The following is a 23,240-nucleotide window of genomic DNA, read 5'->3' as shown; positions in this document are numbered from 1 at the left end:
CAGGGAGCATCCCATCAGGAAAAGTGTAGCAGACTTCCCAGTAAGGAAAGCAGTCCTTTGCCTGTCTTTGCCTTCCAGGCTGCCATCAGGGCCCTCATTTGGGAACTACAGTCACCAGCATTAGTAGCTGGTAAATCCAGCAATAGGTCTTTGCTTGGTCTTACATTGCATTAGAGGTTGAATTTGAAAAAAAAAAAAAATGCTTTTTAACTCGTCCTGCTGTCTCACACTGTCACTAGCATTCAATAGAGAGAGAAACAAAAGACATGTATTTGTTCAGGAAGTCTTCATTAAAATGGGGCTTTTTGGAATCTAGGGACAAGTGTACACCTTGGGTCCCGTCCTGATCTTTACTCACCTTATACCCTTCTACCCACTTCCCCTGCTGAGCCCTTCAACCCTTACCCCCAACCCCAACCCTACCCCCACTCCCACCCCCACCCCCAAAGGAAAAAGAAATAGGAAACAAAGGTTGGTTGTGTTTGATAAATCAAATTCCCTTGGGGGTGGGGTGGGGGAGGTAGAAGAGGGTAAAGGGGGGATAAATGATGACAGAAGGAGGCTTAACGTGGGGTGGTGAACACATGATACAATCTACAGATGATTGATGTATTGTAGGATTGTATACCTGAAACTTACATCATTTTATTAACCAATGTCACCCTAATAATACATTCAATTTTTATAAAACTACCATTAAAGGTAATTTACTTATATGATCATCATAATTTTAATTATAATAATGAAAAATTAGAAGCAACTTTAATGTCCAACAGTGGGAGAATGATTGGATAAGTCATCAGCACAATGGACTATTACACAGTAATTTAAATAGTAATCTCAAAATTTGGTGGCAGAATTATATATATACTAAGTTTTGTGATAACATATATGCAAAGAAAAAAAAGTAAAATATCTCAAAATGCTAAGTGGTTATCTCGGGGAAGGTTAGGGTTATTATTACTATTTTTTGCCTTTCATTGTCTGTATTTTTATTCTTAAAAACAAGCATGTGGCCAAAACCGTTTTGGCTCAGTGGATAGAGCGTCGGTCTGCGGACTGAAAGGTTCCAGGTTTGATTCTGGTCAAGGGCATATACCTTAGCTGCGGGCACATCCCCGCAACCAAGGTATATGTTTTTAAATCACTTCGACATTATTCAAGCTTTCACTTTGTATTTTTACAGACACATACACACAGCCATAGCACTTAGGTAGGGCGTGTGCAGGAGGCAGCTGATCAATGTTTCTCATCGATGTTTCTAACTCTATCCCTCTCTCTTCCTCTCTGTAAAAAATCAATAAAATATATATTTTTAAAAACAAAAAAAAAATCAAGCATGTGTTTTATACTGAGGAAACAAAGTCAGTAGATGTCATTTTTACAGAGTCCTGGGCTGTACTCATCCCCCCCTCTTTGTTTCTGTCTGCAGTGTACACAGCCTGTGCTCAATGACCTAATGCCGGATATTGCCATGGGTGTGTCCACATTGTCACTCAAGGACAGGAGGCTTCCAGAGCTTGCTGTAGAAACAGAGTCAAGCCAGTCGGTTTCTGAAGCAGGACCAGGGCCTCCCCAGCATCTGGCGTGTGTCCCGCAGAGGCATATACACACGTCTCGAAAGAAACACACACTGGAGCAAAAGACAGATGCTCGAGAAAATCAGCAGGAATATCCGGATTTCTATGACTTCTCAAATACTGCTTGCAGACCTTCTACTCCCGCTCCTGGCAGACGCACCCCTTCCCCTTCACAAGGTGGGTATCTGGGTCCTGATTTGTATAGTCACAACAAGGCATCACCGAGCGGCTTAAAGTCAGCCTACCTGCCTGGCCAGACCTCTCCTAAAAAGCAGGAAGAAGCTAGGAGAGAGTATCCGCTGTCCCCTGATGGGAATCTCCACAAACAAAAGAAGGAGCCGATACACCTGGATGTCATTGAGCAACCTCCCCAGCGGTCAGACTTCCCGCTGGCAACCGCCGACAGTGCTGGCAGTGGCCCAGTGCATGGCAGGGGGCGGACAGCAGTGGAAACAGACTTGACTTTTGGGCTGACTCCTAACAGACCTTCACATCCTGCATGTGGCTCTGAAGCTCCAGAGGAGAGATCCGGGAGAAGACTAGCTGACAGCGAGTCCCTGGGCCACGGAGCTCAGCGAAGTGTGGATTTGGAAAGGGAGGATTCAGTGAGCAGAGAAAGGAGGTCACCAAGCAAACCGGACTTCCTCTACAAAAAGTCTGCCCTCTGAGAGCAGCTCCACGTCGTCTGTGCCTGAGATGTGAAACATCCCATTTTATTACGTAACCCAGCAACTTCGAGACCCGCTTATTGATGCCAGCTGATAACTCAGTTATTTTATTCCGGTTTTTGTACATACATGTTTAGTAGACATGGCATGCTGAGAGGGTTATTTTGAATGCTGCATCTGTCTGTTTTGTGTTTGAATAATTGTGTGGGGAAGCATTTTTAACAGCAAACAAGCTGGCACTTTTTTTCTCTTTACAGATGAATTTTTTGCACTTGTCCATTTATTTTATCTGTATTGATTTTATATCAGTATGTTAAACTTTATTGCCGCATTTAAAGGACTGTATTTTCATACTTTTTGCATTTTGCCATTCACCTACCAATTTCCATGTGCATTGGATTGCACACTAAGATGTATTTTCTTATGAAATAGTTCTGTGTTTATTTTTTAATTATAGAAATTCCAAAGAACAGCACATCAAAATGCTCCTCTTTTCAATAATTGTTTTGGTTCGGAAATCTTCCTGCTCAATCTCTTTAAATCTATTGTCATTGTTTTTTAATAAGTCTGGGGAGCTGGCCTTCGTTCTTCAGCGGGAGTCCCATTAGGATCCCGGAGTTTCCAGCTCACTAGAGAACAGGAAGGAGGAAAGCCCGTTGAACAGGGGCTGCCAAGCTCTGGCTGCGTTCACAGTGCGGATGCTGTCAGAGCCGCTGCAGATTCCGGGAGCGTGGACTGGAGAGTCATGAGATGAAACTAGAGAGCTCGGAGTTCTCAGCCTCCTGACGCCGTGGAGATGGCGAAGTGACCTCAGCCTGCACCACGGGTTTCTGGTTCTAGCATCCTCGACTCTCGCTGATGGCGAAGGGACTGCTTGCTGCCTTCAGTTGTCTTGCTCTCTGTGGGAAAACAAAAAACAAAAGGGCTTCAGTCTTACGATGTCATTTGGTGTTTGTAAGCAAATGTTTTCTTTTACATGTTTTTAAAGTGCGTCTGAATTTTGGTGTCCTATAAAAAGTTGTATAATGCATAATGCTTCATTACCAAAAGAGAAAAACTTTTTTTTTTTTTTTTCCAGTGAAAACACTACATGTCCTACTTGAACTCCACTAGGGATGCTGGTTTGGGATTTACTGAACCACTGAGCACATGGGATCTTTTAAGATCTTCTCCCTTGGAAGGGCAATGTGTGAACTAAGGACTTTTTTTTACTCTCCAATGTAAATATACTAGTGTTTGAGTTTTTAAGTCACTTTGACATTATTCGAGCTTTCACTTTGTATTTTTACAGACACACACACACAGCCGTAGCACTTAGAAGAGAAGAGACTTTCTGCACATTCCCACATGGGGATGTGTGTTTGGGAGTCTCTTTTCTGTGTGTGTGTGTGTATGTGTGTGTGTGTGTATATATAACTATGAATCACTGACACTCTAAAACTATGCAGGGCTAGGGAGCCTTTACAAGCTCACGTTAATGAATTACATGCACTTTTAAGTCAATAGGTTTCTATTGGGTGTCAACAACTGGTTCCTCCCAAAACTGTAGATTCTCTTACATTCTTTTCCTACTTTACCCTGTGGATGTACTCTCAGGAATAATCTGGCATTTAACAAAATCCTGACAAGTAAGTCATCTCAAAGATGGGAAACATCAATGTGTCTGTGTGCACCGGTCCACTGCTGCCTCTCCTGCTGCTGCTGGTGTGTCTGTCCGCCGGGTGGTGAGGTTGCGAACTGAGCTCCAGAGTTAACACTAACCTACTTGTAAGGTTGGCTGTGCATTGCCTTTGAGGCTCCCTGTTTTAAAGGTAGGAAACAGGACTGACTTCCATTTTTAGGTTTGACTCTAATATTAGGGTGTCTTTTGAAGCCAATCTCAGTCTGTCGCGCTCTCAGAAGAAGCTAAAATTAATTCCATTATATTCCTTAATGTGTGTTTATATATTTGTGTTGACATGAATTATTTTGATGTAGTTTTAAATACCTGTTCTGAAGTCAGACTATACTGTGCTGGTACTACAGTTAAGAGTGAGTAGACTTAATTTTGGTGGAAAAAACTTGATCTGTGCTTTTTAATTTTAAAAAAACAAAAACATTGGACAAGAGCTATTGATGTCACACATTTATTCTTCTGAAAATTTATTAAATATTCTTTCACATCCCCAAAGTGTAATTATAAAAATAAGTGGCCACTGTTCATAGTTTTGTTTAATTTATGAAGTTTGCTTTTAATAATTTAGCAGCTTACCTGGCTGAACTACGTGTACAAAGAGAAACTTCTTTTAACCTATGGGATTGTGGACCGATGTGACTTGCGAAGATAAACAGACGTGGTTGTGTGTGCTCCGGTAGGTGTTAGCAGACTTTCAGTGTACCTTGTGAAGTGTGGTTAATAGGGTCGGTAGGTTGAATAGCTCTGTGCCTCTGCCTTTTGAACCCATCTATTCAATCTTTTGTAATGCTTACTAAGCATTAGAATATTTGAATGCCGTACTAAGATAAATGTGAAGTCTGAGTAGGATGGCTCTCAGAAAAAGAAAAAAACCACATGTATAATGTAAAATTTGGCCACAGGACCTGGTATGTTACTCGGTGTAGAAATTTTGTGAGAACCAAATCACAGTACCGGATCTTATCTCAAGGCCCCGACAATCAGGCCGTCAGACAATCACCACTTTGGGTGCCCGCCTTGTTGAGGTTACAGGACCATCGTTTTGTTCCTGGGTCACAGAGAGAACATTGGCATTTCTTCAAGAAGCTGTTGGTCTTTTTTTTTTTTTTTTTTTTTTTTTTTAGTTTTGTGGTTTTGATGAATAATTTAAGTTCAAAGTCACCTGTGATTCCTAAGGGGGGAAAAAGTATAAAAGGTGAAATTATTCCTGAAAAATGGTTGTTTGAATTTTCCACATACCCTACCCTCTCTCATGCCCCCTCAGCTTTTTTTAGGCATATGTCCCTACACCTAAGCTCTCCTGATATGTTGATAACCAGTTAGATTTTAAGGATTTTTAACATCCTTTTGTTGAATCCTTTTGTATAACTCTCTGAAACTTCACCTAATTCTCAGTTTTTTAATTTAAAAAGAATGAATTAAATGGCTTGTATAAAACTTTTTGTAATTGTTACCCTTTAATGGGCTTTCTTTTGATTGGTTGTTCAAGTTCTGGCTCTGGGCCGTACTTGGCCATTGAATTGAGGTGATGGTGCGGAGTGTGAGGGGGACAGCCTTGAGGCAGCAGGGCCTGCATGTGTCCATCTCTAGAGAAGGTAGAACATATCTCAGTAACTACTCAGCAAAGGATGTATTTTCATAATGTTTAATCTGCCTTTTAGGAAAATTGTGTTTCATGAAACACTTGTAAGATATTTGTTTTGCAATTCTAAGGCATTCATGTTTGTATCTTAGGACTGAACTCAAAGGGAAATGTTTATTTGACTTTTAAAAAATTATTTGATCGACTTCTGACTTTCTGTTGAAAGTTATTATGAAAGCAGCAGTGATGGGTGCTATTCCCGATTCTGCAATGGTTTACTTAGTCTACTAAATAATTTACTTTCAAACCTCATGACAGATAACATTACTGAAAGAGTTACCATCACACTACTACAAGGCATTGTATCTTACTATTTCCCATCAGCACTGTTGTATGAGCAACATTTTCTGAATGTTCAGCTGCCTTTTTGTCTGATAAATTGCAATAGCTGTTATGTAATTCTTGTCTTGGCAGGTCTTTGATATTGTTTCCTCCAGAAAACTCTGACCATATGTCAATCTTCCCTTATTCTAAATATTACAATACATTGCTGTGGCTGTTTCTAAAGAAAGGTTACTTGCAAGTGTGTGTCTTGAAAATAACCACTTGTGTTTGTGTGTTTGTGTGGGCTCTAAGAGATGAGCTCTGGAAGCTTCGTCACGTACCTGCACCTGACTGTTCTCTGACTGTTCTGTAGGCAGGTGGTCTGGATCCTGCTCTTGGGGTGGCTGGAAGGTAAAGGTTCTTGATCTTATTGCTGTTTGTGTCCCGCATCTATACTCCAGAAGTACTCCTACAACACTGCATTCTTGTGGTTGTGCTGTTACTGGTATAAAGTCAAGTGCCTTCAATGCTAAAGGCTCAGAAATTTTTCTTAAACTGATTTCATGTCCTATGCAAGTGTTTTCTACAACCTGCATAACCAGTACTTTGTAAAACTTGTTTACGCTTCAATTGTACATAGTGTTTTTTAAGGAAATATATAGTATTTTTATTTAGGTACCTCCAAACTTGAATTTGTCTGTGTGAAGCATTGTAAAACGATACATCTCTCTTTGCGTATCATTACCGTTGTACAAAGGTTTTCACTGGTTCTATTTTTCTACTGTTACTGATAAGCATGTAACACTGACTTTATCCTACATACAGTTGGCATTTCAAATAAATGGCTTGTATAGAACCTGCTGAGTTGGATGTAGTCTGTTTTAGCAATGTGGCCTGCAGTCCTCAATTCTAGAGTAAAACTGGGAGGCTTTCTTCACAAACTTCCCCTCTGTTCCCATGATTTCCATTATTCAGAGGCTTTTTTTTAATTATTGTTTTCTTGGAAATATATTTTCATTTGAATCAAGGTCATTATATTTTCTACTTTTTCATTGGGGCGCTTTTGAGAGATTGCCTCGCATGGGAGTCTCCAGAGGAAGGTCAGCATTCCACCAGCGGACCCAGCACCTGGACGGTGCCAGGCGCTGGCAGAGGCCAGGCAGATCCCAGCTCCAGGTGCCGGAGACCTGGCTCAGAATCTGAGCTTTTTTCTCTTTCACACTCAGGCTTACTAATATTTTTCCATTTAAAAGGGAAATGGAGACATCTATAGTTTTGGTTCCTGAAAACAAAACAAAACATGCAAGATAGAAAATTCTCTAATTTCCATTTTTAAATTGTTATAAAATAGCTACTAATCATTCCACTAGTAAGTTCCATCTTATTTTTCCCTTCATGCCTCACTACGGTAGTTCTAGAACCATCTTAGGTTTAACTGTGGAGTATCAAACAAAAATCTGAGGTTTCTGTGAGATCTTAAAAACCTTGAAAACCGAGTAAGGCAACATTCGTGTCTTAACTTGTGGATTTCCCCTGGAAGAGTGTAGGCTGCCTTCCCTCACCACCCCAGCCTCAGATATTGTTGCTCCTAACAGCAACAGGAAGCTGCTCCAGAGTTTTGAACGGGGATAAAAGGTAATAGAACTTGCATGGTCTGTGTCGGAGTGGATCAGAAAATCAGGCAGGGGTTTGGCAGCTCTCCAGGGGAGAGCCCGAATAGCTCAGAAAACCAAGAGGGTGATTTCAAATATAAATATGATAAGGGCATAATATCTGTAGGACTTGGCGATTTGGTGTGGGGAGAAAGCAGAAGACATCAGACAGGAGAAAGGGCATGAGCTTAGTGTTGATCTCTCTGTTCCCAGCCTTGCTTTGGGAGACTGAGGAGAATTCATGTTTCTTGGAAGATTTAGAAAACCCTGGATTGGTTAAGATGCTGGAAGACTTGGTTCAGTTCTTTGGTTTATGTTCTCCCTGCTATGGATCCTGGCCCACTGCCTGCCACATGATAGGTGCTGCACTGTTTGTGGAATACACAAGTGGGAGTGCTCATCTGTGCATCAAAGGTTTGCTGAGCACATGATCTCCTTTTGTCCACCCACAATGACCCTAATTGCCAATCCCCATTTTACAGTTGTGGAAACTGAGGCTCCAAGAAGCTGAGATTCCACATCTAGTTGGTGACTCCAGGTTCAGGTACGTAAGCAGCTCTAGGGCTGCAAGGAGCCCTTCGTTCACCTGAGCACAATTCACGGGGTGATGACCACGAATCTGAATTTCCAAGGAAGCAAGAACTGGGGGAAGGCCAGAGGTAGGCCTCTAGATTGGCTTTTGGTTGAAATAATGGCTACCATTAGGTGGGCCTCATCTTTTCCTCTCTCCTGCACAGCAGCACCTGCACAAACAGGTCACTCAACCCAAGCCCACTTCTATGTTCTATTGATTTAGGCCCCAACAGGGACTATGGCAGCTCGCTCCCAGGTGTCGTAAAGCCAGGGACTCAGGCGAGGCCACACCTTGTGAAAAGGAGGAGAAATGAACCAGTGCCCTACTGAGCAGGACCCCAGGGGAGGAACAGCTGTGGGGAGTATACTCATTTCCTTATAACAGGCACTGAGAGGCTGTGCACATTTAAGTAACTAAAAACAATCTGAAAAGCCACTATTTTGAATTGGTTTTATTCAGTCTTACAGAAACCTGATTGGAGTTTAGTACGTAGTTATAAGTCCAGTAGCAATTCTACAAAAGTGGACATACAATGCTGGAAGTCCTTCAAAGCAACAATATCATAGTCTTCTTTTGCATAAAACATGCATTAACTGCCACATGTAGGCCAAAATCAGTCTCCACAAGAGGAGACGGTCCAGTGCAATAAGAAAACTAGCTATGAACAGCAGTATAAAAGGAGGTGTCCTGGTTAGTGTAGAAGGGACAGTGCCTTCAGAAAACAAGCCCTTCAGCACTGGGGGATTTGTATTGTGTGGCGATGTAACGCGTCACATCAGACCTGGTCCTGACCTGTCCTAAGAAGGAACATTCTGGTAGTTACACATTTGAGAAGACACAAACTTGCAGGCCACAATGGCCCACTACCTGTGCAGCCTTGCAGAGAGGGCGCAGATATCCTGACTTGGAAGAGCTCCCAAGTTGGAGGTTGTAAACAAACTCAAAGACGCCCTGAGCTTTCCAACCTAGCCTTTTCCTTTCCCTACAAGGCAGCCCTGGGCACACAGCACCTGTGGCCGTGAGACCTCCAGCTCACACATCACTCTTCACGAGGATCTGTAACGGTGTGCTGCAGAGAAACATGGGACGGATCGTTTCTTTTGAGGCCTTGACTTGCTGTAGATCTCACCTCACACAGGGATCAGCAGGCACTTGTCTACAAGGCTGCTGCACACACCAAGGGATGTTATTAACACTTGTGGCCCCAAAGTCTCAAATGCTTGTAGTCACGTAACTCAGTTTGTCTATTGTCAGGACAGACCTTGTTCCTCCAGAGCAGGGGTCAGGAACCTTTTTCCCGCCCAGGGCCACTTGGATATTTGTAACATTATTCACGGGCCATACAAAATTATCAACCTAAAAACCAGCCTGTTGTATGTGGTCAAACATTTAATTAGCTTACCCCTAATGGGTTAAGTTCCATGGGCCTTAGACTGCCAGGCCCAACGTTCCCCAGCCCTGCTCCAGAGGGAACAACTCCATTTATAAAGGGTGTTTCCCATAGACTGACGGGTTTTAAAGAGATTTCAAACAAACTGAAAGAACCTCCCTTCAAATATGGGGTTTTATGCAACATTCCTTGAGGTTCTTAAAAAGATCTGAGTCATCAGGGAGCCAGTTGTGGGCATTAATACTTATATACATAAAGCTCATCATCCGCGCAGCCTAGGAGTCTGCCTCTTCCACAACGGCTCTCGCCGCCCTGCTCACGGGTAAGCTAAGCCAGTATCTTTTCCTTCAGCACAATTTAAGGGGGGGAAATAATTTATTAGGGTTCTAATAACATTTTCACAACAGAACAATATCAAAATAGGTTTGTTTTTAATATATGCTTATGAATATCCCTGATAATATAAAGAAATCCAGAGGACTTTGTAAACCGCCGAGATTTCGCAGGAGAGCCCGGTCTGGTTTCTAGACAGCAGGAGGGACTACGATGTGGCATGTGTTCTCCAGGAAGCCCTGTGAGCACCACAGTTCTGAAAGTCTAACATGCTAGTACCAGCAGAATTGTGAATGACATTCCTATCAAAGGGTGGCTTCCTCAATCCTGCCATTAGCTAATCTCCCTGCCTAAAACAGGCCACAAAACCACCAATCCTGGCCACTCCAGGGGTTGAGCCCAGAGGAATCAAGTTGTGAGATCGCTTGTAAGCTGTGCCCAAACCTCAGAAAGGAGGGCTGTGGGAGGACGAGCAGACCGGGCTTGAGGAAGCTTTGACCCAAGGCACCACGATCATAGGGGTGAGGGGACTTAGAGAGGTTCCAGCTGCAGGAAGATGCCTCCAAAGCAGGTCCTGGAAGACAACAGCTCTGTGGCGGAGTAGACACGTTTGGGAGTTAAAGACCAAAAAATTAGAAAAGAAACTAGTTTACTTTTTCAAAACCAAATCAAACTTCTTAAAACTTATAAGCAAATAACCCTGGATAGCCTGGGGGGAGGGGGCTGAAGTCTGTGGAATGAGTTGCTTTTAGCTGAGTCAGAAAGAATGCTGGTTGTGAAATCAGCATAAACACTGTGGCTACCGCAGTTAAGGAGAGTGAAGGAAGCTCAAGGTCAGAGGAGGAGGCCTCTCCAAAGAGAAGCTGGAAGAGGAGCAATTGTGAAATATGCCTCTTTTATTCCTGGATCAGTGAGTGGCATTTCCACCGCCTGGCTGGGAAGGCGCCGTACTCCACTCTAGCTGCAATAATACTGCATCCCGTCCACTCTTCTTCTCTTCTTGGACTGAAACTCTTCAAAGAACTGCTGGATGTCCTCTCTCTTTACAACCTGTTGACAAAAAGCAAAGATTAGGAAAGGGAACTACATTAAGAACAATAGTAACTGGTCGTAATGTTCACAAAGAAGTCAAACAAGTTGCTGATACGGATTATTTTAATGGGTAATTAATTATACTATCTCGATTTTATAGAGTTCATCCATGCTCAGAGACACTGGCCTGTTCAGATCACACAGCTGGCAGAATAGCATTAGGCACCAAGCATAGGTTCCACCACCTGCTGGGTTTCCTCACACAGATGAGTAAAAAGCAGCACCAAAGTGAAAGGGCCATTGGGAGAGGCTGAGCCACAGTGCTGTGGGGCACTGCTAGCACAAAGTAAGTTCTCAGTAATTGGCATGAAGAGTGGCAGAGCCAGACAAAGGCTGAGAACCGGAAAGGTCTCCTCAAACATTGTTCCCACTCATTCCACCACTGCCTTCTGGGAATGTCCCTCCATTCTGAATAAGCACCCACAAAACAACATGTTTTGTTTTGAGATTTGTGCTTTCTTTCCTGAAGAAAAAGGAACCTGAAAACTTTTACCTCTTCCAGAGTCCAAAATTAAAGATGCTTGTGCATAAATAAATAAATTGGTAAAAACTACAAAAGCACTACTCTTAGTAAAATGAGAAATTTATCTTCCATTTTATTGGAAAAAGGACTGGAGCATGATACAAAGGTGTTTATGACAGAAGCAAAATAGAATATTAAAAGTAAGACAACAGTAAACTGGTACAGCCCAGATGAAGTCCCAGCTCACCCAAGAGTGAGTCTTGCCAGTGATCTGATCGAAAGTTAAGGACATTCCATTAAGAGACAGGTCTGTTAATTACTTTTTAATTACAAAGGAAACATGCTTATTGTTAAAAAAAAAAAAAAACAAGAAAAACGAAGGTAGGGCATGAGGGAGGGAGAAAGTAGTGAATGCATGTGAGCAAGAGAGAGGTGCAGAGGACAATTCAGGTGTGTAAGATGAAAATCTCCCTTTCTCGCTCTACAGGGTCAGTGCTGCTAACACCAGCAAATGGCAATGCTAACCGGAAGAACTGCCTTGGGATAAGGTATTTATGCTCTGGTCGAGTGGCCAGTTGGTTGGAACACTGACACCAAAAGGTGGCGTGTTGAATTTCCAGTCAGGACACATTCCCAGGTTATGGGTTTGATCCCGTCGGAGCCTAATATAGGAGGCAATCAATCAATCAATCAATGTGTTTTTCTCTCTCTCTCTTTCCCCCTTCCTCTCTCTAAAATCAATTAAAAAAAAGAATGTATGTTTGGAAAAAAAAAAAAAAAAAGATACTTATTAATACCCTACATGAAAGAACTTAACATTTGTCAATACTCTACCCACCAATAGTTGTAATGCCCGATTCACCCGCACTAAGAGTAAAACTGCGAGTCAACCAGCGAGGAATTAGAACCCCTAACAGATTCAAGATCTACATGCTAACTTTCTGAGATGACTTTAGTTCAGAGCTCAGTGGCTTCTCCGAATCTACCACCACTCTCCAGACCCTGTGTGGCTGCTCGTCCCCCATTCCTGCTGGCCTAGTTGGGAAGAATGCCCAAGGCGGCCGGACTATGGATGTCTCACCACCTCTTACTGATTTCCGTCAGCTGTCTGAATTAAACTCGCAAGTATCCAGTTTAAGATGCATGTTTTTTTATCAAAGAAAATAAAGTTTATTCAAAACACACAGGGTTGTGATTAAAATTCTTTAACTCAACATACCGTGCCTTCATCAGCAAATCTCTTCAGGTAGTCTTTAAGTTCAGTCTTCAAGTCATTATATTCTAAATTAAAACAACAAAACAGGCCATTGGCTTTTAGAAACAAAATATTTCTTTACCACCGACTTGAGTATCTAGAATTTAAATTTTAGTTAATAGTTTAAATTTTTTAGTTAATAAGTTTTGATTTTTCTTTAAATGAAACCTACATAGAAACGTGTTTCCCAAATTCCTTCATTTTGATATCAAAAATACTTTTTTCATTAAAACAAAAAAAGCTCAAAAACCAGAGATAGCCTCACTCCCAAAAAGATTAGCATAGAATTTTTTTTTTTTTTTTTTTTAAATTTTTTTTTAATATATTTTATTGATTTTGTACAGAGAGGAAGGGAGAGATAGAGAGTTAGAAACATCGATGAGAGAGAGTCATCGATCAGCTGCCTCCTGCACACCCCCCACCGGGGACATGCCCGCAACCAAGGTACATGCCCCTGACCGGAATCGAACCCGGGACCCTTCAGTCCCCAAGCCGACGCTCTATCCACTGAGCCAAACCGGTCCCGGCAAGATTAGCATAGAATTTTAAAAGGGTTTTCTATTTCTCTGGAATTCTAATATTTGAAATGACTCAGATTTATCAAATACTGCCCTAGCTGGTTTGGCTTGTTGGCTTATGGACTGAAGGGTCCCTGGTTCGATTCTGTTCAAGGGCACATGCCTGAATTGCGGGCTCGATCCCCAGTAGGAAGTATACAAGAGGCAGCTGATCAATGATTCTCTCTCATCATTGTTGTTTCTCTCTCTCCCTTTTCTCTGAAATCAATAAAAATCTATTTAAAAAAAAAATTGACTAGTGATTGCCTTTAAAAAAAAGATTTGACAAATACTAAGTTTTAAAATTTGTTCACTCAATCAACAGTTTGCATTATGTATGAAGCACCTTGAAGGCTACAAAAATCCTCCATCCTCAAAAAGCTTTTAGTCTAATAATGGGAAAAAGAATCAAATAGTTACAAATAAAAGATAAAAACAATCAATGTCATAAAAGGGGCACACAGGTGGTGGCACCCCCAGAGAAAATGGCTGGGATAGAAATCGCCAACATGAGTTGGGCACGCTGTGGGGAGCATGTCAAAGCCTGCAATTAAGAGTCTGGGCTATTTCCCCCTCTGGTGGATTCCTGTGAACCACTGAGGCAACCTCAAGAACTGTCAAAAGGTGACATGTAATGCTCAATGAAAATTATATTTTATTGGATGGAAAAGAAATTGATTCTCTAATACTCTTTACTCACATATTCACCTTTAATCAAGACACATGCTGTGGTTTCTTCATCATGAATTATTCTAGCATGTAACCCATAATAGCAACCAAATACCCAGCAACATTACCCTTACGCAAGTATAGTTGAGGTCTACTATACAATTCCAAACTTAAACTTTAAAACAAAAGGTATTAGTTATTCTCCTTACATAATTTTTTTTTTTTTCAATTGTGAGAGAAACTTTATGGACTTCATGAATTTTCACACTCAAGCAGAATTTACCACAAATGAGTTCCACTTGCTGGACTCTGTTCATGCTGTTCAGGGTGTCCATTAAAGGATCTGTCCTGTCAGCCGCCTGGTCAACCTTGCCCTTGTTTTCATAAGCCAGAACTGTGTCATATTCATCTGTCAGGAACAGGACATCTAGATCGCCATACATTTTCTTTAAAAAATAAAACCAGTTTCCCCATTAGCGCAGCATGCCATTTACCAGTCAATCTCTGAAAATTTATTTTTAAATGAATTGCCAGAAATACCTGAGCCTTTCCCCACAGAGTTGCTTGAGTGATTTATTCTTTTTTTCCCAAATCTCTTTTAGAAATCTCTCAACTTCCTAGTAGGTATTGTATGGCCTAAGAGATCTTTATTTAAAAAAATAAAGATCTGACTTACTGTAACTCTCAACAATTTGTGTTTCAAGCAATTTTACGATATAAGAAAGCGAAGAATTGCTATTTTTCCACTAAAATGAAGTAAATAAAAAGTAATGCATAATTCTGCATTTCTTCCACAAGCATTTAGACTGTAAACACTATTTCATAAACTTGCTTAATATAAACATTTTTGGTGGAAGAGTATAGCATAGAGTGGATAAATGGTGATGGAAACAAAAAAAATTTTTTTTTAATTTTTAGATTCTTTACACTCCTCAGATGATTTTCATGTATATATGAAAATACGATGTTCTTATTTTAGGCATCAGTCCACAAAACAACTAACACTGGACTTGATCAGGTACTTACCATACAGTCTTTGCAGGTACACAACTTGCTACGCCAGTTCAGGGGCCAGAAGGTGGCAGTATCTTTCTTTATAAAATGCTTAGCTTTAAGCTCCTGATATTTGCAGCCAGACTGTGATTCTGGGTTGAGATGTTGATTCTTAAATACTGTCTGAAATAAAATTAAAGTGTTTTCTTTGTTGTTGTTGTTTTTAAAATATATTTTATTGATTTTTTACAAAGAGGAAGAGAGAGGGATAGTTAGAAACATCGATGAGAGAGAATCATCGATCAGCTGCCTCTTGCACACCCCTCCACTGAGAATGTGCCCGCAACCAAGGTACATGCCCTTGACCGGAATCGAACCCGGGACTTTTCAGTCCGCAGTCCGACGCTCTATCCATTGAGCCAAACCAGTTTCGGCAAAATTAAGTTTTGAAATATGTTTTTTAAAATATCATGTTTTCATACTTTAGATTTGTAAAAGGACTTCTTTAGGCAAAATATACAATTGAGATCCAAAACTATCGAGCTTACAGAATTAATTTTGCTTAAGCTTTCTTTTATGGCTCCTACTTCAGCTGTTACCTGGAGATCAGATTCAGAACTAGAGCTGGCACACGGTTCGTTCGTCTGCTCTGCTTTAACTGCCTTGACAGCATCCTTTGCATGTTCTGGAACATCCTCTTTGAGGGGACTGTCGCGATGCTCTCCATTTTCAGGTTTGATAACTTCCTCATCACCTATTCCATCAACATTCACAGCCAACCCATCATCCTCAGCAGGTACTTTGGTTACTGTAGTTTCAATGAAAAAAAAAAAAGGCACAAATACACAGGTCCACAGACCTATTAGACAATGAAATCGCTTTACCTGATTAAAAAATATTTCAGAATTTGGAAAAGGAGTAATCTTAAGCTCTAGAATAATGACAAAGGAAATATCAATATTTTTTTAAGTTATGCCTGTCAAACCAAAGAGTTAAAATAATTGAACACTTCGTTTAAAAATATAATCACTTAAAAATATAATCACTTAAGCACTTTTATGTAAAGGAGAAAGAAAAATAGCACTGATGCTAAAGAGAGATGGGATACCTGAAGAAGCAAGAGGCAGTAGGAAGAGACACAAGTACTAGGGTAGTGTTGTTGTTTTTTTTATAGTCAGTTATTTATCAATCTATCTATCCTTATTGTTGAAAGTATTACTGTTATTCCCCACCCCCCCCCCCACCAAACAGGATAGTTTTGAAAAGACAATCAGCATTTTTTCATAAAAAAAAAATAAAAAGGATGGGTAGAGAGCCAGAAATACTGAGAAGGAGCTCATGGTACATGATGGCATTTCAATTTAGTAGAAGACAAAGCCATCTGCTGACGGGAGGAAATGAAGTGATGGAGAAGAGATGAATTAAGAAAATCGATTGAATGAGAAATATATATAGGTCCAGTGAAAGTTAGAGATAGAGACAGATATGAACAGAAAGAGGGAGCCTTAAGAACTTTGAGGCAAATCAAAAGTGTAGGATGAGATCTTAAATATGGCTGCTGTTTGTGGTTTATAGGTAAAGTGTTCCTTAAAGGTGAGAAGGGCAAAAAAGTACGAGACCAGAGCAGCAGATTCTATGAGTTACTGCCACTTAAAAAAAATAATACATATGGCATGACCAATAAAATAAAATTATTTAATGTCTCAAAACTATTCATTGCTAATTAGTTGTTTTGGGTCAATTTCTTAGTGTATAGCAAAAACACTAGCTAACATTTCCCATCACTCCCTACACAACCAACAGCAGGTCTTACATTTAAAAACAACTTATTCCATTTGTCTTTCAAAGTTCCATTAAAAACTGCCTCCTTGCCCAGCTGGTGTGGCCCAGTGGTTGAGCATCAACCCATGCACCAGGTCAGAGCTTATACCGGGGTTTCAGGCCCCAGCCCCAGTGGGGGGGGTGCAGGAGGCAGCAGATTGATAATTCTCTCGCATCATTGATATTTCTATATCTCCCTCTCCATTCCTCTCTGAAATTAATTAAAAAAACAAAAACAAAAACAAAAATCCTACCCCCTTCATTTTCTCTAATTTTGGTCTCATCTATACACTGCATCATGCCAATGAAGTACAGATTTGCTCTTGGTAGTCTCCTAACCAATCACAAGCACTTTCCTATACCTCAGAGTCCAGTTAATAGTAATAAAAAGTCTGCACTGAACACACAAATTTCATAAGCACAAGTCTGTACAACTCCAGAGATGCCTACCTGCCCACTGTGCAGCGTACGCCCACAGGAAAGAGCAGCGCTTCATGCAGGCCTGGCACACCATCTCCTGGAAATCCCCACTCTCCGGGGGCGTGGCACCAAGATGCTGTGAGTACAGAAAACAGCCTTTTTCTTGTGATCTCTTAAGTTGTCCAAAATACTCATTTTATAAACAAATATGGCAATAGTACACTGATCATATCTTCATAGGATATTTTTTGAATAGTAACTATAATGTAAAATATAACACAATTCAAAAGAAAACACCTTTTCTCCATTTGTGAAGAGAATGGCTTCAAAAGGGAAAAGCTTTCCTTACCCTTCCATGGAACCAGTCTTCACACACTATGCACTGGATCATCTCATCTGGAATCTAATACGGAAAAGCAATTTGTACGTTAATGATTACACTGAATTCGGAGACATGGAGGTAAATCTGGCACAGAGTACTATTAGATATTAATTAATTCTCTTCTAAATCTGTGAGACCACTCTCGACAGGGATATCCAAGGAGACAGGGGAAGACATCAGATCAAGGGGCCAAAGAGAAGTTCATTCTACATGAACTAATGGTACATAAGGGTTACAGTGCAATAAGCACTTTGCAAGCAACTGTCAAAGCTCTTTCCCGTCATTTGTGATTCTGACAAACTTTACAAATAAGTAAAGTGTTCCCATTTTACACATGAGCATGAACCCAAGCCCAGGGGAGTAATCTGAATTGACCCATACAGAATTTGGCACCTGGCCAGCATGGCTCAATGGTTGAGTGTAGATCCATGAACCAGGAGGTTGCGTTTGATTCTGGGTCAGGGCACATGCCTGAGTTGTGGGCTCGATCCCCAGTGTGGGGTGTGTAGGAGGCAGCCAATCAATGATTCTTTCTCATCATGATGTTTCTATCTCTCACTCCTCCCTTCCTCTCTGAAATCAATAAAAATATTTTTTAAAAGGTTATTACAAATTTCCAATAAACTCATGAAAAGATGTAACCTCAGTTATGATCAAGAAAAGGAAAATTTTTGCCGAAACCGGTTTGGCTCAGTGGATAGAGCGTTGGCCTGCGGACTCAAGGGTCCCGGGTTCGATTCTGGTCAAGGGCATGTACCTTGGTTGCCGGCACATCCCCAGTGGAGGATGTGCAAGAGGCAGCTGATCGATGATTCTCTCTCATCGATGTTTCTAACTCTCTATCCCTCTCTGTAAAAAATCAATAAAATATATATTTTTTTTAAAAAAAGGAAAATTTTTTAAAGATACAGTTCATCTATTAGGATGGCAAAATTTTAAAAGACTAGTAATATGTAGGGATGATAAGAGTGTTGGGGAAAAAACAGTATCATATATTATTGATGGTTGATTACAATTTTAAATACAAATATCCTTTGACCCATCAATTCTACCTCTAGGTCTCCATTCTCCATAAATCCTGCAGGAGTTTATTCAGTTATATTATTGTATAAGGGTGTTCACTGCAGCTTTCTTTATAGTAATGAAAAAGTAGAAAATGCCATTCTACTGAGTATTTAGGTAACTAACTTAGGGCTTGTCAAAGATATATAAACACCAAAAGCGTTAGCAGTCGTTACTGTCTAGGAGAAGGAAGTACAGGAGTGAGGCAGCACTCTTTAAATTGTGTGTATATTTCTAATTGAAAACTTTAAGAGGATCATGTGTACATGCTATTTCTTTCCTTTCGGGAAGATAAGAAATTAAAAGCTATTTTGTGGAAAGTATTCAGGACTCAGAGCAAGGAAGGCAGGTAAAGAGGGACAGGAAGGATTAAAGGTCCGGGCCTTAAGAAAGTCCTATTCAATATTTCATTCTCATGATGTAAGAATGAGAATAGTTGAGATCTGTACTAGTTAGAGACCTAGTCCAGATTTATCAGAAGAGATAAATTTAGAATCCTTTCACAATCCCCAAATTCCACCTGCACAGCTACAGAGGCCTAGATATGCCAAGAGGCTGAGGGGTGAAGGCTAGAGATAACCAAATTCTCTTACCTCGTCTTCAGGATCAGGATAAGGTCTCTTACAAATGCAATACAATCCAAAAAAGTTGTCATTATACTTATTGCCAGAATTTATCTTTGCTTTGTCCTGAAAGACATTAATTTCAATATAATATTCTAATTTTAACTATAATTTCATGCATCATCACATTTCTGCATTCCACAAATTTCTGCATTGAATATACAAAGAAAAGAGTCACTCCTATGAAAGGGATACTTTTTCCAGGATACAGGGAAAAAAGAAAAATCATTTTTTTGTACCATATTTGTTGCAATTGGTGGAAACTGAATATACCTGTATAATAGAATAGTAATGAAAGTTAATCATGAGTATTAATATCAACCTTTGGCTCTGGCCAGTGTGGTTCAGTTGATAGGGCACAGTTCTGTGCACCTGGGGGTTGCTTGTTCGATTCCAGGTCAGGCCCAGGGCTGGGTTCCTGGCTCCATCTCTAGTAGGGGGCATGCAGGAGGCAGCCAATGGATGTTCCACTTTCACATTATGGTTTTCTCCCTCTCCCTTCCTCTCTCTCTGAAAAACAAAAGAAAAATCTTTTTCTAAAAATCAACCTATGCAAACTGGCATTGCCTAGAACAGTGGACAAACCGAGGTTCGTGAGCCACATGCGGCTCTTTGGCCCTAGAGTATTCTAATGTCACTTTTTCAAAATAGACTCACCAAGGCCGAAAACCGACTTCTGCGCATGGGCCACAAAGTTTCAATCGCCCTGTACGTACGTGCGCCCACACGTGGCATTTTGTGGAAGAGCCACATGCAAGGGGCCAAAGAGCTGCATGTGGCTCGGGAGCCAGGTTTGCCGACCACTGGCCTAGAATTTCAAACTACTCTTAACAGCACCTGTAATAGCCAAAGCTGCCAGAGTACCAGAATGTAAAAAATAAAAAGACAAGAAAGGGGGAAATGAGACATATGTAATACTTTAAACAAAGAATTTAAAAAAATTTTTAAAAAGCAGACAAGATAATTGTCCAAAAATAGTCTTCTAAGGAGAGAAAATCATAATAGTTTTAGCAATTATGGTGGAATAAAATAAAATCCATTTTTTATTATTAATTCTCACCTGAGGATATTATTCCATTGATTTTTAGAGGAGTGGAAAGATGGAATGACAGAGAAATATCAATGTGTGACAGATACATCAATTGATTGCATCCCACACAGGTCCTGACTGGGGTCAGAATCTACCCTGCAACCAAGGTATATGCCTTTGACTGGAATAGAACCCAGAACCCTTCAGTCTGCAACTGACGCTCTATCCACTGAACAAACTGGCTAGGGGCCCTTAGTTTCTTTCATTTGTTATTTCACCAAAAGTTATTGTATAAGGTAGTTTTTATTAACCAAAACGCCATGAAAAATTCCTGCATGCATCTAGCCCACCTTCATTATTATCAAGTTTTATTTATCTAGTTTTTAGTCCTACCCCTTGCTTTAAAAGCTTTACAGCAGCCTCGCTGGTGTGGGTCAATGATTGAGTGTCGGCTCATGAACCAGGTGGTCATAGTTCAACTCCTGGTTAGGGCACATGCCCACATTGCCAACTCAATCCCCAGTAGGGAACATGCAGGAGGCAGTGGGTCAATGTCTCTCATCGATGTCTTTCTATCTCGGTCCCTTTCCCTCTCTTAAATCAACTAGAGGCCCAGTGCATGAAATTTGTGCACTGGTAGGGTCCGTAGCAATTGCCGCTGGGTACACCCTCCTTTCCCCTTGCTGCCTGCTGCCAGACAGGGTCCCCTCTCTTCCCCCAGCCAGCCCCACCCACTGGTTGAACTGGACGACTTCCCAGGGGAGGGGACAATTTGCATACTATGCTTATATTTTGTAGGATTATTATATACTAGAGACCTGGTGCATGAAATTTATGGGGGAAAGATGTCCCTCAGTCCAGCCTGCACCCCCTCCAATCTGGGATCCCTCGAGGGATGTCTGACTGCACATTTAGGCCCAATGGGATTGAGCCTAAATGGGCATTTGGTCATCCATCTCACAATCCAGGACTGCTGGCCCCCAACTGCTCGCCTGCCTACCTTCCTGATTGCCCCTAACCGCTTCTGCCTGCCAGTCTAATCACCCCCTAACTACTTCCCTGACAGCCTGATTGATGTCTAACTGCTCCTCTGCCGGCCTGTTTGCCCCCAACTTCCCTCTTCTGCTGGCTTGGTCACCCCTAACTGCCCTCCCCTGCAGGCTTGATTGCCTGCAACTGCCCTCACTTGCAGGCCTGGTCCCTCCCAACTGCTCTCCTCTGCTGGCCATCTTGTGGTGGCCATCTTGTGTCAACATGGGGGCAGGATCTTTGGCCACATGGGGGCAGCCATATTGTGTGTTGAAGTGAATGGTCAATATGCATATTACTCTTTTATTAGGTAGGATTATGTAAAAGCCTTAGAGCACAGCATAATCACAACCAACATAATTTAACTTGAATCACTGCAAAGAACATTTCCCAAAAACCTTTCATATTAATTATACTCTATACTGTAGGTTCTAAACAGGTTACTTAGTTTTCTAACAAGGTAAAAAATGGAGTCTAATATCCATTTGCCCATTTGCAGAAAATAAGCATAAGAACTTCCTTTTTAGAAAATAATCTGGTTTCGATTAGAAAATAAATATTCATCTCAGCTATTTTCAATGCATTTAGTTATAGTGCTTACTTACAGGAAATAATTTGCATTCCAGATTCTTAAACTTGCTGTTTCCACAATCACAATGAAAATTTCTAAAACAAAGGAAGAGCCAATTTTAATTTTTCTTTTAAATCTAATGTTTTTAAAGTACGTATCATAGCCTCTTCCCTTTCAACTCATTTCTAGGATCTAAAAAGTGGCCTTGGTTGCTGCTCATCTATCCAATTCAAAATTTCTCCAACTACATAACAATAAGAGATTTAATAATTCTGGAAATTAATGTGCAGAAACAAATATTAATTAACAAGTAAATTAATGGAAGTGAAGTATGAGTAGTTTGAGTTTGTACCATAATTATATTTAAAAGGCCGTCTGGAAAAACTATTGTCTCAAATTATATTACATAAAACAACTATAATAAATTTACCAGTTCACAACTACATTGAATGGAAAAGCAAGATTATGGGAGGAAAAGCACAGCTGGGAAAGAATCTAAACATTTAAAAAGCATTAAGCACCCTTTACCTTTTTGTATATAGTTCAAATAGTTTATGACTTCCATGACATTCATAACTGCAAGCTAGGCAAATCCCTGCTGGTTCTTCTCCCTTGGGGGTGCAGGTACCACAGGCATATAGTGCTTGTCTCTTTACGGAGCCCTAAAAGACAGCCCCAAAATGAAAAATGAGAATTAATGAAATATGGCATGGTTACCTAATACCCATACTGTGATCTGAGAAATAATTGAAATCAGGTTATCTGTGGTCAAAATCTTCCTGTAAAAACCACTAAGATTAATAAAAAAGCTTACACATGAGAGTGCCAAAACACTGCTGCATGTTTCGCACGCATCATTATATATACTATACTAGTGCTTGTTTTCATATAATTTTTTCTTAAAGTGATAGTTTAATATTTTCAATCAACTGTGAATAAGCTGGCCTGCTTAACCATTAGCTGTTCTGCTTAACCATGGTAACACATGAAAATGTGTGTAGGTTGATATAAGTAATATCATAGTTTAATTTTGGAAAATGCTTGATTCCATCAAAGACAAAATCAATGCATTTTTTTAAACCCCCCTTTTTTAGGAGATGCATGCTGAAACATTTAGAGGTGTAGTGTGGTGATATCTGCAAGTTATTTTCAAATGGTTCATAACAAAACAAAAGAAGTATATTATAAAGAGAAGGATCGATGTAAAATGCTAAAAATGAAGGTATATTAAGAGATAACAACCATTCTTTCCATTTATTGGCAGATTAAAAATGTTTCAAAATAAAACGAAGGAAAAACAGGCAAAACTTGACAAACTTTGAAGAGTTCCCTGTAGGAGGGAGGAAGACACAGGGGAGCTTTGGAAAGCCAGTGATGTTCCATTTCTTGATTTGGGTGGTAGTATCTGTGTGTGTTTTTCAAGCTCTACACAGAATTTGTGCGATTGTTTATATATTTCACTAAAGTAAAAAGAAAGTTTTAAGTCTGTTTTATA

The 23,240-nt window shown here is 40.5% G+C and overlaps 2 protein-coding genes across 7 annotated transcripts in view; one reads left to right on the top strand and one right to left on the bottom strand.

The window, feature by feature from the left end:
* Window positions 1–6,685, top strand: part of BTBD7 (BTB domain containing 7) — a 73,815-nt gene extending 67,130 nt beyond the window's left edge. For all 5 annotated transcript variants that reach the window (XM_036411656.2, XM_036411653.2, XM_045571989.1 and 2 more), the window contains one exon: window positions 1,433–6,685. In XM_036411656.2, coding sequence (XP_036267549.1) covers window positions 1,433–2,248 — 816 coding nt within the window. In that variant the 3' untranslated portion in view covers window positions 2,249–6,685. The remainder of the gene's footprint in view (window positions 1–1,432) is intronic.
* The window catches only part of UBR7 (ubiquitin protein ligase E3 component n-recognin 7), a 22,544-nt gene continuing 1,632 nt past the window's right edge, over window positions 2,329–23,240 (bottom strand). The window contains exons 2-11 of one of the 2 annotated variants that reach the window (XM_036411666.2): window positions 22,274–22,407; window positions 21,780–21,840; window positions 19,086–19,181; window positions 17,398–17,451; window positions 17,079–17,184; window positions 15,407–15,615; window positions 14,841–14,990; window positions 14,098–14,260; window positions 12,553–12,614; window positions 2,329–3,147 (exon numbers count right to left, since the gene is read on the bottom strand). In XM_036411666.2, the coding sequence (XP_036267559.1) occupies window positions 3,085–3,147; window positions 12,553–12,614; window positions 14,098–14,260; window positions 14,841–14,990; window positions 15,407–15,615; window positions 17,079–17,184; window positions 17,398–17,451; window positions 19,086–19,181; window positions 21,780–21,840; window positions 22,274–22,407 (1,098 nt within the window). In that variant the 3' untranslated portion in view covers window positions 2,329–3,084. Of the gene's footprint in view, window positions 3,148–8,491; window positions 10,829–12,552; window positions 12,615–14,097; window positions 14,261–14,840; window positions 14,991–15,406; window positions 15,616–17,078; window positions 17,185–17,397; window positions 17,452–19,085; window positions 19,182–21,779; window positions 21,841–22,273; window positions 22,408–23,240 lie in introns of those variants that run through there. The other variant, XM_036411665.2, reaches the window with a different exon arrangement.

Source organism: Pipistrellus kuhlii, unplaced genomic scaffold (genome assembly GCF_014108245.1).
Source record: "Pipistrellus kuhlii isolate mPipKuh1 unplaced genomic scaffold, mPipKuh1.p scaffold_m20_p_41, whole genome shotgun sequence".
Lineage (NCBI taxonomy): Eukaryota > Metazoa > Chordata > Mammalia > Chiroptera > Vespertilionidae > Pipistrellus > Pipistrellus kuhlii.
Note: the sequence above shows the minus strand (reverse complement) of the source record. Positions and strands in the feature narration are given on the sequence as shown.